The 17,102-nt window shown below is 52.1% G+C and overlaps 1 protein-coding gene across 2 annotated transcripts in view; it reads left to right on the forward strand.

The window, feature by feature from the left end:
• Positions 1 to 8,270: 8,270 nt before the first annotated feature.
• Positions 8,271 to 17,102, forward strand: part of gapdhs (glyceraldehyde-3-phosphate dehydrogenase, spermatogenic) — a 31,632-nt gene continuing 22,800 nt past the window's right edge. Inside the window, exons 1-2 of one of the 2 annotated variants that reach the window (XM_070871230.1) lie at positions 8,271 to 8,343; positions 15,782 to 15,841. In XM_070871230.1, the coding sequence (XP_070727331.1) occupies positions 15,813 to 15,841 (29 nt within the window). In that variant the 5' untranslated portion in view covers positions 8,271 to 8,343; positions 15,782 to 15,812. Of the gene's footprint in view, positions 8,344 to 11,419; positions 11,443 to 15,781; positions 15,842 to 17,102 lie in introns of those variants that run through there. The other variant, XM_070871231.1, reaches the window with a different exon arrangement.

Consider the following 17,102-nt stretch of genomic DNA (forward strand, 5'->3'; position numbering starts at 1 on the left):
AATGTCCTTCCTCAGGTTAGGAGACCAAAACTGAACACAATATTCCAGGTGAGGTCTCACCAAGGTCCTGTACAACTGCAGTAAGATCTCCCTGCTCCTATACTCAAATCCTTTCGCTATGAAGGCCAACATATCATTTGCCTTCTTAACCGCCTGCTGTACCTGCATGCCAACTTTCAATGACTGATGTACCATGATACCCAGGTCTCGTTGTACCTCCCCTTTTCTTATTCCGTCGCCATTCAGATAATATTCTGCCTTCATGTTTTTGCCCCCAAAGTGGATAACCTCACATTTATCCACATTATACTGCATCTGCCATGCATTTGCCCACTCACCTAACCTGTCCAAGTCACCCTGCAGCCTCTGAGCATCCTCCTCACAGCTCACACCACCACCCAGCTTAGTGTCATCTGCAAACTTGGAGATATTTCTTCATCTAAATGATTGATGTATATTGTAAATAACTGGGGTCCCAGCACTGAACCCTGCGGCACTCCACTAGTCACTGTCTGCCATTCTGAAAAGGATCCATTTATCCCGATTCTTTGCTTCCTGTCTGCCAACCAGTTCTCTATCCATGTCAGTATATTACCCCCAATACCATGTGCTTTAATTTTGCATACCAATCTCTTGTGTGGGACCTTGTCAAAACCCTTTTGAAAGTCCAAATACACCACATCCACTGGTTCTCCCTAGTCCACTCTACTAGTTACATCCTCAAAAAATTCCAGAAGATTTGTCAAGCATGATTTCCCTTTCATAAATCCATGCTGACTTGGACCGATCCTGTCACGGTTTTCCAAATGCGTTGCTATTTCATCTTTAATAATTGATTCCAATATTTTCCCCACCACCTATGTCAGGCTAACCGGTCTATGAAAGAACATCAGAAATAGGAGCAGGAGTCCGCAATATGGCCCCTCGAGCCTGCTCCGCCTTTCAATGAGATCATGGCATTGACGACTTTTATGTATGTAAACATTGTAACTGTGTAAGACTTGCCACCAGAGGGCGCAACTGTTGGAGGCCCAAGGGTCACCTGCACGCCTCGTGCAAGGGACTATAAATGTTTGTCTGCCATGCTGCTTAGGCACTCTGGAGTTGTATTAAAGAGACTAAGGTCACATCAGTTTTAGCTCACAGTACTCAGTCTTGTTGAGTTCTTCCATACCTAACAATTGGCGACGAGGATGGGCTTACGAAATTTCACGCGGTGGTGGCTGCTGTTGGTATTTTAGAGAGATTTCTAGAGGGTGAAGATTGGGAAGCCTTCGTTGAGCATCTCAACGAGCTGGCTGGGAAGATTTGATGGAACTGGGACGACATCAAAGCACTATCTTCAGTGGATGATGCCTCGTGCGCCCAAGTGCTGAGTAAGTTTCCGTCGCTACTTGAACCAGGCATCGGCAACTTCACAGGCACCAAGGTGCAGATCCATCTAGTCCCCGATGCAAGGCGTGTTCGTCGCGAGCCTCGAGCGGTTCCATATATGATGAGGGAGAAAGTCGAGATCGAACTGGACAGTCTTCAACGAGAGAGAATCATATCGCCAGTCGAGTTCAACAAGTGGGCCAGTCCGATTGTTCCTGTGTTGAAAAGCGATGGCACGGTCAGAATCTGCGGAGACCACAAGGTAACGATCAACCGAGTCTCGATACAGGACCAGTATCCGCTACCCAAGGTGGATGACCTGTTCGCAACCTTAGCAGGGGGGAAGTCATTCACCAAGTTGGACCTAACCTCCGCCTACATGAAACAGGAGCTGGGTGAATCTTCGAAAAGTTTGGCGTATATCAACACGCACAAAGGACTGTTTATATACCACAGGTGCCCTTTTGGGATTCGCTCAGCTGCTGCCATCTTCCAGAGGAACATGGAGAGTTTGCTGAAATCGGTTCCGCGCACCGTTGTGTTTCAAGGCGACATCCTGATCACCGGTCGTGACACCATCGAACACCTGCACAACCTGGAAGAGGTTGTAAGTCGACTGGACAGAGTGGGACTCAGGCTGAAACGCTCCAAGTGTGTTTTCCTATCGGCAGAGGTCGAATTTTGGGGGAGAAAGATTGCGGCAGACGGCATCAGACCCACGGGCTCCAAGGCAGAGGCCATCAAGAATGCACCCAGACCACAGGATGTGACGGAGCTGTGTTCGTTCCTGGGACTCCTCAACTCTTTTGGTCACTTTCTACCGGGGTTAAGCACTTTGCTGGAACCGTTGCACATGTTGCTACGTAAGGGTGATGACTGGGTTTGGGGTAAATCTCAAGAGACTGCCTTTGAGAAGGCCAGAAACCTACTTTGTTCTAATAAGTTACTTGTACTGTATCATGTTTAACTAATTTACTGGAATTCTTTGAGGATATAACGAGCATGGTGGATAGAGGTGTACCGATGGATGTGGTGTATTTAGATTTCCAAAAGGCATTCGATAAGGTGCCACACAAAAGGTTACTGCAGAAGATAAAGGTACGCGGAGTCAGAGGAAATGTATTAGCATGGATAGAGAATTGGCTGGCTAACAGAAAGCAGAGAGTCGGGATAAATGGGTCCTTTTCGGGTTGGAAATCGGTGGTTAGTGGTGTGCCACAGGGATCGGTGCTGGGACCACAACTGTTTACAATATACAGAGATGACCTGGAAGAGGGGACAGAGTGTAGTGTAACAAAATTTGCAGATGACACAAAGATTAGTGGGAAAGCGGGTTGTGTAGAGGACACAGAGGCTGCAAAGAGATTTAGATAGGTTCAGCGAATGGGCTAAGGTTTGGCAGATGGAATACAATGTCGGAAAGTGTGAGGTCATCCACCTTGGGGAACAAAAACAGTAAGAGGGAATATTATTTGAATGGGGAGAAATTACAACATGCTGTGGTGCAGATGGACCTGGGGGTCCTTGTGCATGAAACTCTTTTGAGTTCCTTGTGCATGAATCCCAAAAAGTTAGTTTGCAGGTGCAGCAGGTAATCAGGAAGGCGAATGGGATGTTGGCCTTCATTGTGAGAGGGATGGAGTACAAAAGCAGGGAGGTCCTGCTGCAACTGTATAGGGTATTGGTGAGGCCGCACCTGGAGTACTGCGTGCAGTTTTGGTCACCTTACTTAAGGAAGGATATATTAGCTTTGGAGGGGGTACAGAGACGATTCACTAGGCTGATTCCGGAGATGAGGGGGTTACCTTATGATGATAGATTGAGTAGACTGGGTCTTTACTCCTTGGAGTTCAGAAGGATGAGGGGTGATCTTATAGAAACATTTAAAATAATGAAAGGGATAGACAAGATCGAGGCAGAGAGGTTGTTTCCACTGGTCGGGGAGACTAGAACTAGGGGGCACAGCCTCAAAATACGGGGGAGCCAATTTAAAACCGAGTTGAGAAGGAATTTATTTTGCCAGATGGTTGTGAATCTGTGGAATTCTCTGCCCAAGGAAGCAGTTGAGGCTAGCTCATTGAATGTATTCAAGTCACAGATAGATAGATTTTTAACCAATAAGGGAATTAAGGATTATGGGGAGCGGGCGGGTAAGTGGAGCTGAGTCCACGGCCAGATCAGCAAGGATCTTGTTGAATGGCGGAGCAGGCTCGAGGGGCTAGATGGCCTCCTCCTGTTCCTAATTCTTATGTTCTTATGTATGACCTGTGTAAACGACTAGTGCTAGCTTGTGATGCATCTTCGTACGGGGTTGGCTGTGTGTTACAGCAAACCAATGTATCGGGCAAACCTCTATCGGGTGCATACGTGTCTAGAAGTCTGTCTAAGGCTGAGAGAGCCTACAGTATGGTGGAGAAAGAGGCGTTAGCATGTGTATATGGGGTTCAGAAAATGCACCAGTACCTAATTGGACTTCGGTTTGAGCTTGAAACCGACCACAAACCACACATTTCGCTGTTTTCAGAAAGCAAAGGTATAAACACCAATGCTTCATCCCGCATCCAAAGATGGGCACTAACATTGTCCGCCTATGACTATGTTATCCGCCACAGACCAGGCACGGAGAACTGTGCCGATGCCCTCAGTCGGCTACCATTGCCCACGACCGGGCTGGAAATGGCACAGCCCGCAGTCTTGCTTCTGGTCACGGATGCTTTTGAGAGCGTAGGGGCCACCCGTCACTGCTCACCAGATCAGGACCTGGACCAGCCAGGATCCTGTGCTATCACTTGTAAAATGTTACGTTCTCAAGGGGAGCTGGTCGGCCGTTCCTGGGGAGATGGAAGACGAAATTAAGCCGTTTCACCGACGCAAAGATGAAATGTCCATCCAGTCGGATTGTGGGGTAATCGAGTGGTTTTGCCAAAAACAGGCAGGGAAATGTTCATACGCGACCTCCACAATACCCACCCAGGCATAGTCATGATGAAGGCTATAACCAGGTCGCATGTTTGGTGGCCCGGCATTGACTCGGACTTGGAGTCATGCATACACCAGTGCAACACGTGCTGGTAACTGAGCAATGCACCAAGGGAGGCCCCATTGAGTCTGTTGTCATGGCTCTCCAAACCACGGTCAAGGATCCACGTAGATTTTGCCGGCCCCTTTCGAGGAAAGATGTTTTTAGTTGTAGTGGAGGCTCACTCCAAATGGATTGAATGCGTAATCATGTCATCCAGCACATCCACTGCCACCATTGAAAGTCTCGGGGCCATGTTCACCACCCATGGCTTGCCCGACGTCCTTGTCAGTGACAATGGACCGTGTTTCACCAGCTCGGAATTCAGCGAGTTTATGACCCGCAGTGGCATCGAGCATGTCAGGTCTGCCCCGTTTAAGCCCGCATCCAACGGTCAAGCGGAGCGGGCAGTCCAAACTATCACGCAGAGCTTGAAACGCGTGATGGAAGGCTCCTTGCAGACCCGGTTATCTCGGGTTCTGCTCAGCTACTGGACGTGACCCCACTCGCTCACTGGGGCTCCCCCGGCAGAATTGTTAATGAAGCGAGCACTCAAAACCAGGCTCTCCCTAGTCCACCCGGATCTAAAGAATCATGTGGAAAGCCGGCGTCATCGGCAAAACATGGACCACGATCGCGCGGCTGTATCACGTGACATTGATGTTAACGGCCCTGTGTTTGTCCCGGATTAGGGTCATGGTCCCAAATGGGTTGCTGCCACTGTCTTGGCCAAGGAGGGGAACAGAGTGTTTAGAGTCAAACTACTGAATGGACAAACGTGCAGAAAGTATTTGGATCAGACCAAACTGCGGTTCACCAACAACCAGGACCAACCTGAAGAGGACATCACCATCATCGACCCACCAACACACACCCGACCAGCAATCGACCGCGCTGTCAATCACAAGGATGAAGCCACCATTCCCAACAGTCCCGTCAGACCAGCCGGGCCGCAGTGCAGCAATGGGCCGACCAACTCACCCAGGCCAGAGTTTGAACTCAGACGATCGACCAGGGAGCGTAGAGCCCCGGATCGTCTCAACTGGTAAATAATTTTGTATCAAAGACTTGGGGGGTGGTGGGGAGTGATGTTATGTATGTAAACATTGTAACTGTGCAAGACTTGCCACCAGAGGGCGCAACTGTTGGAGGCCCAAGGGTCACCTGCACGTCTCGTGCAAGGGAGTATCAAAGTTTGTCTGACATGCTGCTTAGGCACTCGAGTTGTATTAAAGAGACTAAGGTCACATCAGTTTCAGCTCACAGTACTCGGTCTTGTGGAGTTCTTCAATGCCTAACATTCACCAGACTGATTCCCGGGATGAACTGGACTGACATATGAGGAGAGACTGGATCGACTGGGCCTGTATTCACTGGAGTTTAGAAGGATGAGAGGGGATCTCATTGAAACATATAACATTCTGACGAGACTGGACAGGTTGGATGCGGGAAGATTGTTCCCGATGTTGGGGAAGTCCAGAACCAGGGGTCACAGTCGAAGGATAAGGGGTAAGCCATTTAGGACCGAGATGAGGAGAAACTTCTTCACTCAGAGAATTGTGAATCTGTGGAATTCCCTGCCGCAGAGAGTTGTGGAGCTCAGTTCGTTGGATATATTGAAGAGGGAGTTAGATGTGGGCCTTACGGCTAAAGGGATCAGGGGGTATGGAGAGAAAGTAGGAATGGGGTTCTGAGGGAATGATCAACCAATGATCTTATTGAATGGTGGTGCAGGCTCGAAGGGCCGAATGGCCTACTCCTGCACCTATTGTTTATGTTTCTATGTTTCTATCAATGGAAACATCCTCTCTGCATCCACCTTGTCAAGCCTCCTCATAATCTTATACGTTTTATACGTAGGAGGCTGAGGGGAGACCTGATTGAGGTGTATAAAAAGATGAGGGGCCTGGATAGAGTGGATAGGACATAAGAACATAAGAATTAGGAACAGGAGTAGGCCATTTAGCCCCTCGAGCCTGCTCCGCCATTCAACAAGATCATGGCTGATCTGGCCGTGGACTCAGCTCCACTTACCCACCCGCTCCCCGTAACCCTTAATTCCCTCATTGGTTAAAAATCTATCTATCCGTGACTTGAATACATTCAATGAGCTAGCCTCAACTGCTTCCTTGGGCAGAGAATTCCACAGATTCACAACCCTCTGGGAGAAGAAATTCCTTCTCAACTCGGTTTTAAATTGGCTCCTCCGTATTTTGAGGCTGTGCCCCCTAGTTCTAGTCTCCCCGACCAGTGGAAACAACCTCTCTGCCTCTATCTTGTCTATCCCTTTCATTATTTTAAATGTTTCTATAAGATCACCCCTCATCCTTCTGAACTCCAACGGGTAAAGACCCAGTCTACTCAATCTATCATCATAAGGTAACCCCCTCATCTCCGGAATCAGTCTAGTGAATCGTCTCTGTACCCCCTCCAAAGCTAGTATATCCTTCCTTAAGTAAGGTGACCAAAACTGCACGCAGTACTCCAGGTGCAGCCTCACCAATACCCTGTACAGTTGCAGCAGGACCTCCCTGCTTTTGTACTCCATCCCTCTCGCAATGAAGGCCAACATCCCATTCACCTTCCTGATTACCTGCTGCACCTGCAAACTAACTTTTTGGGATTCATGCACAAGGACCCCCAGGTCCCTCTGCACCGCAGCATGTTGTAATTTCTCCCCATTCAAATAATATTCCCTTTTACTGTTTTTTTTTCCAAGGTGGATGACCTCACACTTTCCGACATTGTATTCCATCTGCCAAACCTTAGCCCATTCGCTTAACCTATCCAAATCTCTTTGCAGCCTCTCTGTGTCCTCTACACAACCCGCTTTCTCACTAATCTTTGTGTCATCTGCAAATTTTGTTACACTACACTCTGTCCCCTCTTCCAGGTCATCTCTGTATATTGTAAACAGTTGTGGTCCCAGCACCGATCCCTGTGGCACACCACTAACCACAAGCGCAGGCAGCGGAAGGAGCGTGCGGCAAACCAGTCCCACCCTCCCCTTCCCTCAACGTCTGTCTGTCCCACCCTCCCCTTCCCTCAACGTCTGTCTGTCCCACCCTCCCCTTCCCTCAACGTCTATCTGTCCCACCCTCCCCTTCCCTCAACGTCTGTCTGTCCCACCTGTGACAGGGACTGTGGTTCCCGTATTGGGCTGTTCAGCCACCTCAGGACTCGTGTTAAGAGTGGAGGCAAGTCTTCCTCGATTCCGAGGGACTGCCTCTGGTGATATTGCATAAATAACGGTGGTAGAGGCAGAAACCCTCACCACATTTGGATGTACACTTGAAGAGCTGTAACCTGCAGGGCTACGGACCGAGAGCTGGGAAGTGGGATTGGGCCGGGGGGCTCTTGGTCAGCCGGTGAAAGGCGGACACGATGGGCCGAATGGCCTCCTCCCGCGCTGTAACATTTCTCTGGTTCCACAATTCGTTTCTGGGGCCTGCAAGAAAAAAAGAAGCTGAATTCCTCTCAATTGAAGCAAAAATGAAGGAATTGCAAAGCGGTGAGTGGGTGCACACGGTCCCACTGCCCCACACGCGGTCCCACTGCCCCACACAGGTCCCACTGCCCCACACGCGGTCCCACTGCCCCACACAGGTCCCACTGCCCCACACAGGTCCCACTGCCCCACACGCGGTCCCACTGCCCCACACACAACCCTGGCCTGTGTCCTGCTCAGGGGCCTCTGCAAGGGGCTGAATGCAAAGGGAGAGGCTGGATGCAGAGCCCGGGGTGCGGGCCTGTTTGGGTGACTTTGCAGAAATGTGGAGCCAGTTCCAGGGATTGGAGGCCAGGACTACAACTCCCAGCAGGCCCCGCGGCCCCAGCTTCTGGAATCCTCTGCCGGCCGGCGCTAGGCAACGTGAGGACGTCATGGCAGCGATGCTATAAAGGGCTGCTGGTGGTGGAGCACCGGATCCAGAGACTGCGGCAATTGCTCGGTGAGTGTAGGGGGAGGGGCTCATTGCAAACCAGGGAGAGGGGGTGCATTGCAAACCAGGGAGAGGGGGTGCATTGCAAACCGAGGAGAGGGGGTGCATTGCAAACCGAGGAGAGGGGGTGCATTGCAAACCAGGGGGAGGGGGTGCATTGCAAACCGAGGAGAGGGGGTGCATTGCAAACCGAGGAGAGGGGGTGCATTGCAAACCGAGGAGAGGGGGTGCATTGCAAACCAGGGGGAGGGGGTGCATTGCAAACCGAGGGGAGGGGTGCATTGCAAACCGAGGGGAGGGGTGCATTGCAAACCGAGGGGAGGGGGTGCATTGCAAACCGAGGGGAGGGGGTGCATTGCAAACCTAGGGGTAGGGGTGCATTGCAAACCGAGGGGGAGGGGGTTCATTGCAAACCTAGGGGGAGGGGGTTTATTGCAAACCGAGGGGAGGGGTGCATTGCCTGGGAAGGTGTCTGATTGAGGGGTGCATTGAATGCCTGCAGTGTGATTGAGGTATGGAGAGAGATATTGGGGAGGGATTGAAGGGACGGGGTGGGGGGAAAGAGGAGCAGGTTTTGGGGTGGGGGGGGAACACTGATACACGGGCAGGGTTTGAGGGGTGGGGTACCCGGGCAGGGTTTGAGGGAGGGTACAGTGGGGTACCTGGGCAGGGTTTGAGGGAGGGTACAGTGGCGTACACGGGCAGGGTTTGAGGGAGGGGTACAGTGGGGTACCTGGGCAGGGTTTGAGGGAGGGGTACCCGGGCAGGGTTTGAGCGAGGGTACAGTGGGGTACCCGGGCAGGGTTTGAGGGGAGAGGTACCCGGGCAGGGTTTGAGCGAGGGTACAGTGGGGTACACAGGCAGGGTTTGAGGGGTGGGATACCAGGCAGGGTTTGAGGGAGGGTACAGTGGGGTACCCGGGCAGGGTTTGAGGGGTGGGATACCTGGGCAGGGTTTGAGGGAGGGGTACCCGGGCAGGGTTTGAGGGAGGGTACATGGGGTACCCAGTCAGGGTTTGAGGGGTGGGATACCTGGGCAGGGTTTGAGGGAGGGTACAGTGGGGTACATGGGCAGGGTTTGAGGGAGGGTACAGTGGGGTACCCAGGCAGGGTTTGAGGGGTGGGGTACCCGGGCAGGGTTTGAGGGAGGGGTACCAGGGCAGGGTTTGAGGGAGGGTACAGTGGGGTACCCGGGCAGGGTTTGAGGGAGGGGTACAGTGGGGTACACGGGCAGGGTTTGAGGGAGGGGTACACTGGGGTACACGGGCAGGGTTTGAGGGGAGGGGTACCCGGGCAGGGTTTGAGGGAGGGGTACCCGGGCAGGGTTTGAGGGAGGGTACAATGGGGTACATGGGCAGGGTTTGAGGGAGGGTACAGTGGGGTACCCGGGCAGGGTTTGAGGGAGGGGACAGTAGGGTACACGGGCAGGGTTTGAGGGAGGGTACAGTGGGGTACCCGGGCAGGGTTTGAGGGCAGGGTTTGAGGGAGGGTACAGTGGGGTACCCGGGCAGGGTTTGAGGGAGGGGTACATGGGCAGGGTTTGAGGGAGGGTACAGTGGGGTACCCGGGCAGGGTTTGAGGGAGGGGACAGTAGGGTACACGGGCAGGGTTTGAGGGAGGGTACAGTGGGGTACCCGGGCAGGGTTTGAGGGCAGGGTTTGAGGGAGGGTACAGTGGGGTACCCGGGCAGGGTTTGAGGGAGGGGTACCTGGGCAGGGTTTGAGGGAGGGGTACACTGGGGTACACGGGCAGGGTTTGAGGGAGGGTACAGTGGGGTACCCGGGCAGGGTTTGAGGGAGGGTACAGTGGGGTACACGGGCAGGGTTTGAGGGGAGGGGTACCCGGGCAGGGTTTGAGGGAGGGGTACCCGGGCAGGGTTTGAGGGAGGGTACAGTGGGGTACACGGGCAGGGTTTGAGGGAGGGTACAGTGGGGTACCCAGGCAGGGTTTGAGGGGAAGGGTACCCGGGCAGGGTTTGAGGGAGGGTACAGTGGGGTACCCGGGCAGGGTTTGAGGGAGGGGTACCCGGGCAGGGTTTGAGGGAGGGTACAGTGGGGTACACGGGCAGGGTTTGAGGGAGGGTACAGTGGGGTACCCGGGCAGGGTTTGAGGGAGGGGTACCCGGGCAGGGTTTGAGGGGTACAGTGTAATATTGGAGAAGCTGACACTGGGGATGGTTTGATGTGTGTGGGGTGTGCAGTGGGGATTTGAGCTGCTGTTTCTGGGATATTAATAACCCAGAAAGCTGCAGACTAAGTGATGCAGTATCAGAGCGCCTGTGTGCTGACTCTCCGTGTTGGGGGTGGGGGGGTTTACAGCTGTTTTGTGTGGAGTCCGAGGGGTCCCAGATGTTACGCCCAACAGCAGCTTTGCAAACTGCCTTGCTCCAATTACCCTTCCCCAGAAAGCCGGACTCACCCCCGGGGTGTGAGGGATGTGAAGCTCGATCTGTGAGTATCGAGGTCACTTTGCAAGCTTCATACTCGCAGCAGCCTCGAGGCACAGTGCCACCTCAGCCCTCCAACTCCCATCCCTCGTCATCGACCTATAAACTGACCGACCGAGGCAGAGACATTCGGCCCATCGCTTCTCTGGCTCTCTGAGACCGATCCAATTTTGCTTTTGTGTGTTCCCGGGATGTGGGCATCGCTGGCATTTATTGCCCATCCTTCGTCGCCCCGTGAGAAGGTGGTGAGCCTCCTTCTTGAACCGCTGCAGTCCCGTGTGGTGAAGGTGCTCCCACAGTGCTGTTAGGGAGGGAGTCCCAGGATTGTGAGCCAGCGATGATGCAGGAACGGCCGATATATTCCCAAGTCGGGAAGGTGTGTGACTGGGAGGGGAACGTCTTCCCACGTGCCCGCCGTTCCCACGCGGGGACTGGTCGCGGGTTTGGAGAGGTGCTGATGAAGAATTAATCTCCCTTCACACTGCACCCACCCCCTCTATTCCCCCCCTCACAGGGTTAAGGCTAATGCTTTTTTGGTGACTTAATAAAGTTGCATTGTTAATTAATGGGTTAAAAATGAAACTGCAACATGATCGGTGTTTCTGGGAGTTGGGTTTAATTTTTAATCTCTTGCTTGAAGGTCGTTGTGGCTCTTCCCTGAAGGTGAGTTTGTGTGTCTGTGTGTGTGTGTCTGTGTCTGTCACTGAGAGATGGAGTGAGGTGCACCAGTTATCGGATACAATCTAACATGAATACATTGTATTAATTATTGGCCACTTTCTGCCTCTGGAACAATTCTCTGATACAATCCAATACTTTTGTATCCAGTCACAGGAACAGGAGGAGGCCCATTCAGCCCCTCGAGCCTGTTACACAGGAACAGGAGGAGGCCCATTCAGTCCCTCGAGCCTGTTACACAGGAACAGGAGGAGGCCCATTCAGCCCCTCGAGCCTGTTACACAGGAACAGGAGGAGGCCCATTCAGCCCCTCGAGCCTGTTACACAGGAACAGGAGGAGGCCCATTCAGCCCCTCGAGCCTGTTACACAGGAACAGGAGGAGGCCCATTCAGCCCCTCGAGCCTGTTACACAGGAACAGGAGGAGGCCCATTCAGCCCCTCGAACCTGTTACACAGGAACAGGAGGAGGCCCATTCAGCCCCTCGAGCCTGTAACACAGGAACAGGAGGAGGCCCATTCAGCCCCTCGAGCCTGTTACACAGGAACAGGAGGAGGCCCATTCAGCCCCTCGAGCCTGTTACACAGGAACAGGAGGAGGCCCATTCCGCCCCTCGATCCTGTTACACAGGAACAGGAGGAGGCCCATTCAGCCCCTCGAGCCTGTTACACAGGAACAGGAGGAGGCCCATTCAGCCCCTCGAGCCTGTTACACAGGAACAGGAGGAGGCCCATTCCGCCCCTCGATCCTGTTACACAGGAACAGGAGGAGGCCCATTCGGCCCCTCGAGCCTGACAGGAGGAGGCCCATTCGGCCCCTCGAGCCTGTTCTACCATTCAGAGATCATGGCTGATCTGCGACCTAACTCCATCTACCTGGCTTTTACACAGGATTACACGGGATATACGGTCCAGAAACAGGCCATTGGGCCCAACCAGTCCATGCCGGCGTCTATGCCCCACTCGAGCCGCCTCCTGTCTTTCCCCATCTAACTCTTATCACCATAACCCTCTAGTCCCTTCTCCCCCATGTGTTTATCCAGCTTCCCCTTAAATGTATCTCTGCTCCTCGCCTCGACCCCTCCCTGTGGGAGCGAGTCCCACATTCTCAGCCCTCTCTGGGTAAAGAAGTTTCTCCTGAATTCCCCATTGGATTTATTAGTGACTGTCGTATATTGATGGCCCCTAGTTCTGGTCTCCCCCACAAGTGGAAACATTCTCTCTGTATCCACTCGATCCAAACCTTTCATTATTTTAAAGACCTCTATTAGGTCACCCCTCAGCCTTAAGAGAAAAGAGACCCGGCCTGTTCATCCTTTCCTGATATGTACACCCTCGCAATTCTGGTATCGTCCTTGTAAATCTTCTCTGCATCCTCTCAAGTGTCTCTATATCCTTTTTATAATATGGAGACCAGAACTGTGCACGGTGCTCCCAGTGTGGTCTAACCCACGTATATGGAGACCAGAACTGTGCACGGTGCTCCCAGTGTGGTCTAACCCAGGTATATGGAGACCAGAACTGTGCACGGTGCTCCCAGTGTGGTCTAACCCACGTATATGGAGACCAGAACTGTGCACGGTGCTCCCAGTGTGGTCTAACCAAGGTATATGGAGACCAGAACTGTGCACGGTGCTCCCAGTGTGGTCTAACCCAGGTATCCTCGCGATAAGATCACCTCTCATTCTTCTGAATTCCAATGAGTAGAGACCCAACCTCCTCAACCTTTCCTCATAAGTCAACCCCCTCATCCCCGGAATCAATCGAGTGAACCTTCTCTGAACTGCCTCCAAAGCAAGTATATCCTTTGGTAAATACGCAGACCAAAACTGCACGCAGTACTCCAGGTGTGGCCTCACCAATACCCTGTATAACTGTAGCAAGACTTCCCTGCTTTTCTACTCCATCCCCTTTGCAATAAAGGCCAAGATACCATTGGCCTTCCTGATCACTTGCTGTTCCTGCAATAGGTTGGGCCTCTACTCATTGGAAAGCAGAAGAATGAGAGGTGATCTTATTGAAACGTATCAGATTATGAGGGGGCTCGACAAGGTGGATGCAGAGAGGATGTTTCCACTGATGGGGGAGACTAGAACTAGGGGGCATGGTCTTAGAATAAGGAGCCGCCCATTTAAAACTGAGATGAGGAGGAATTTCTTCTCTGAGGGTTGTAAATCTGTGGAATTCGCTGCCCCAGAGAGCTGTGGAAGCCGGGACATTGAATAAATTTAAGACAGAGATAGACACTAGTTTGAATGTATGAGGCCATTCAGCCCCTCGAGTCTGCACCATTCAATATGATCATGGCTGATCCTCTATCTCAACACCATATTCCCGCTTTCTCCCCATACCCCTTGATGCCTTTTGTGTCCAGAAATCTATCTATCTCCCTCTTAAATATATTCAGTGACTTGCCCTCCACAGCCTTCGGTGGTAGAGAATTCCACAGGTTCACCACCCTCTGAGTGAGAACATTTCTCCTCATCTCGCTCCTAAATTTCCCGCCCCGTATCCTGAGACTGTGTGAGCCCTTGTTCTAGATTTCCCAGCCCCGGGGAAACATCCTCCCCACATCCAGTCTGTCCAACCCCGTCAGAATTTTATACCTTTCAATGAGATCCCCTCTCATTCTTCTAAACTCCAGTGAATACAGGCCCAGTCGACCCAATCTCTCCTCATACCGACAGTCCTGACATCCCAGGAATCAGTCTGGTGAACCTTCGCTGCACTCCCTCTGTGGCAAGTATATCCATCCTTAGGTAAGGAGACCAAAACTGAACACAATACTCCAGGTGTGGTCTCACCAGGGCCCTGTATAACTGGAGTAAGACATCCTTGCTCCTGTACTCAAACCCTCTTGCAATGAAGGCCAACATACCCTTGGCCTTCCTAACTGCTTGCTGCCCCGACATGTTTGCTTTCAGTGACTGGTGTACAAGGACACCCAGGTCCCGCTGTACATCCACACTTCCCAAGCTATCACCATTTCAATAATACTTTGTCCTTATGTTTTTCCAACCAAAGTGGCTAACTTCACATTTATCCACGTTATACTGCATCTGCCATGTGTTTGCCCACTCACATAACCGATCTAAATCATCTTGCAGTATCTTTGCATCCTCCTCACAACTCTCAATCCCACCGAGTTTTGTGTCGTGAGAAAAGGGAGGTGCAACGAGACCTGGGTGTCATGGTACATCAGTCATTGAAAGTTGGCCATGCAGGTACAGCAGGCGGTGAAGAAGGCAAATGGCATGTTGGCCTTCATAGCGAGAGGATTTGAGTATAGGAGCAGGGAGGTCTTGCTGCAGTTGTACAGGGCCTTGGTGAGGCCACACCTGGAATATTGTGTTCAGTTTTGGTCTCCTAATCTGAGGAAGGATGTTCTTGCTCTTGAGGGAGTGCAGCGAAGGTTCGCCAGACTGATTCTCGGGATGGCAGGACTGACATATGAAAGACTGGATCGACTAGGCTTATATTCACTGGAGTTTAGACGAATGCGAGGATCTCAAAGAAACATAAAATTCTGACGGGACTGGACAGGTTAGATGCAGGAAGAATGTTCCCGATGTTGGGGAAGTCCAGAACCAGGGGTCACATTCTAAGGATAAGGGGTAAGCCATTTAGGACCGAGATGTGGAGAAACTTCTTCACTCAGAGAATTGTGAACCTGTGGAATTCTCTACCACAGAAAGTTGTTGGGGGCCAGTTCGTTGGATATATTCAAAAGGGAGTTAGATGTGGCCCTTACGGCTAAAGGGATCAAGGGTTATGGAGAGAAAGCAGGAATGGGATACTGAGGGAATGATCAGCCATGATCATATTGAATGGTGGTGCAGGCTCGAAGGGCTGAATGGTCTACTCCTGCACCTATTGTCTATGTCAGCAAACTTGGAAATATTACATTTGATTCCTTCATCCACATAATAGCTGGGGTCCCAGCACTGATCCCTGCGGTACCCCACTAGTCACTGCCCGCCACCCTGAAAAAGACCTGTTTATTCCTACTCTCTGTTTCCTGTTGGTTAACCAATTTTCAATCCGTGCCATCTATCGGAAAAGTCGTTTCTCAGTGCATGGGTATCACTAGCCGAGAACTGGCGTTTGTGGGGCTGCCTCTGGTCCTTGCACACACCGTACGCGCCCAGAGAGGCTCCAATTTTCTGTGTGCACCTCCATTGATTGAGTGGATGGAAGAGGCTTTGGGATATGCCAAGACTGGGGATGAGACGTGTGGTATAAAGGCACGTTAAATTCTTGGGCCGATCTCCCGGAGTAGCTCGGTAGGCCCTCAACTCTTTGTTTTTTGTCTATTTTGTGTTCCAGATTTCTCCAACTCACTTACCAAGAACCAACAATGGGCGAGCTAGCGATTGGAATCAATGGGTAAGTGAACTTGTGAAATCGTGTCGTCCTCACCATAGGCAGTCCCTCGGAATCGAGGAAGACTTCCCTCCACTCTTAACACAAGTCCTGAGGTGACTGAACAGCCCAATACAGGAACCACAGTCCCTGTCACAGGTGGGACAGATAGACGTTGAGGGAAGGGGAGGGTGGGACAGATAGACGTTGAGGGAAGGGGAGGGTGGGACTGGTTTGCCGCACGCTCCTTCCGCTGCCTGCGCTTGGTTTCTGCACGCTCTCGGCGACGAGACTCGAGGTGCTCAGCGCCCTCCCGGATGCACTCCCTCCACTTAGGGCGGACTGGTCTTTGGGCCCAGGGACTCCCAGCTGTCGGTGGGGATGTTGCACTTTATCAGGGAGGCTTTGAGGGTGGTCCCTGTAACGTTTCCTCTGCCCACCTTTGGCCCGTTTGCCCGTGAAGGAGTTCCGAGTAGAGCGCTCGCTTTGGGGAGTCTCGTGTCTGGGGGACATGCGGACAATGTGGCCCTGCCCAGCGGAGCTGGTCGAGTGTGGTCAGTGCTTCGATGCTGGGGATGTTGGCCTGGTCGAGGACGCTAACGTTGGTGCGTCTGTCCTCCCGGGGGATTTGTAGGATCTTGCGGAGACACCGTTGGTGGTATTTCTCCAGCGACTTGAGGTGTCTACTGTACACGGTCCATGTCTCTGAGCCATACAGGAGGGCGGGTATCACTACAGCCCTGTAGACCATGAGCTCGCTGGTGGATTTGAGGGCCTGGTCTTCAAACACTCTCTTCCTCAGGCATAGCCTCTTGCAGGAGGAGGACATTGAGCCTGTGGTGTGCTGGCTCTGGATGGATCTCGCTCTCACAGTCCCACTTTCCACCTGGTCTTCCCCACAGCCCAGCACATTTTCCCCTTCCAGTATTTATCCAATTCTACATTTGACAGTTACTGTTGAACCTTTTGGAATGAAGTTTCCCCTGAATTCCCCATTGGATTTATTGGTGACTGTCGTCTATTGATGGCCCCTAGTTCTGGTCTGCCCCACAAGTGGGAACATCTTCTCTATATCTACCCTATCGAACCCTTTCATAATCTACACACCACCTAATTCGTGGCACCCAAGTGCCAGGCAGTGACCATTGTAAGCGGTTTTGATCTTAGCCGGATTGTGAGACGGACAGTTCCCATCGCCCTCGCCTGACGCAAGTTCTAGACCCGAGTAAATGAAATGAGTCACGGACAGGAATACTTTGGTGAAAAACCGTACGTATATTTATTT

Source organism: Pristiophorus japonicus, unplaced genomic scaffold (genome assembly GCF_044704955.1).
Source record: "Pristiophorus japonicus isolate sPriJap1 unplaced genomic scaffold, sPriJap1.hap1 HAP1_SCAFFOLD_228, whole genome shotgun sequence".
Classification (NCBI taxonomy): domain Eukaryota; kingdom Metazoa; phylum Chordata; class Chondrichthyes; family Pristiophoridae; genus Pristiophorus; species Pristiophorus japonicus.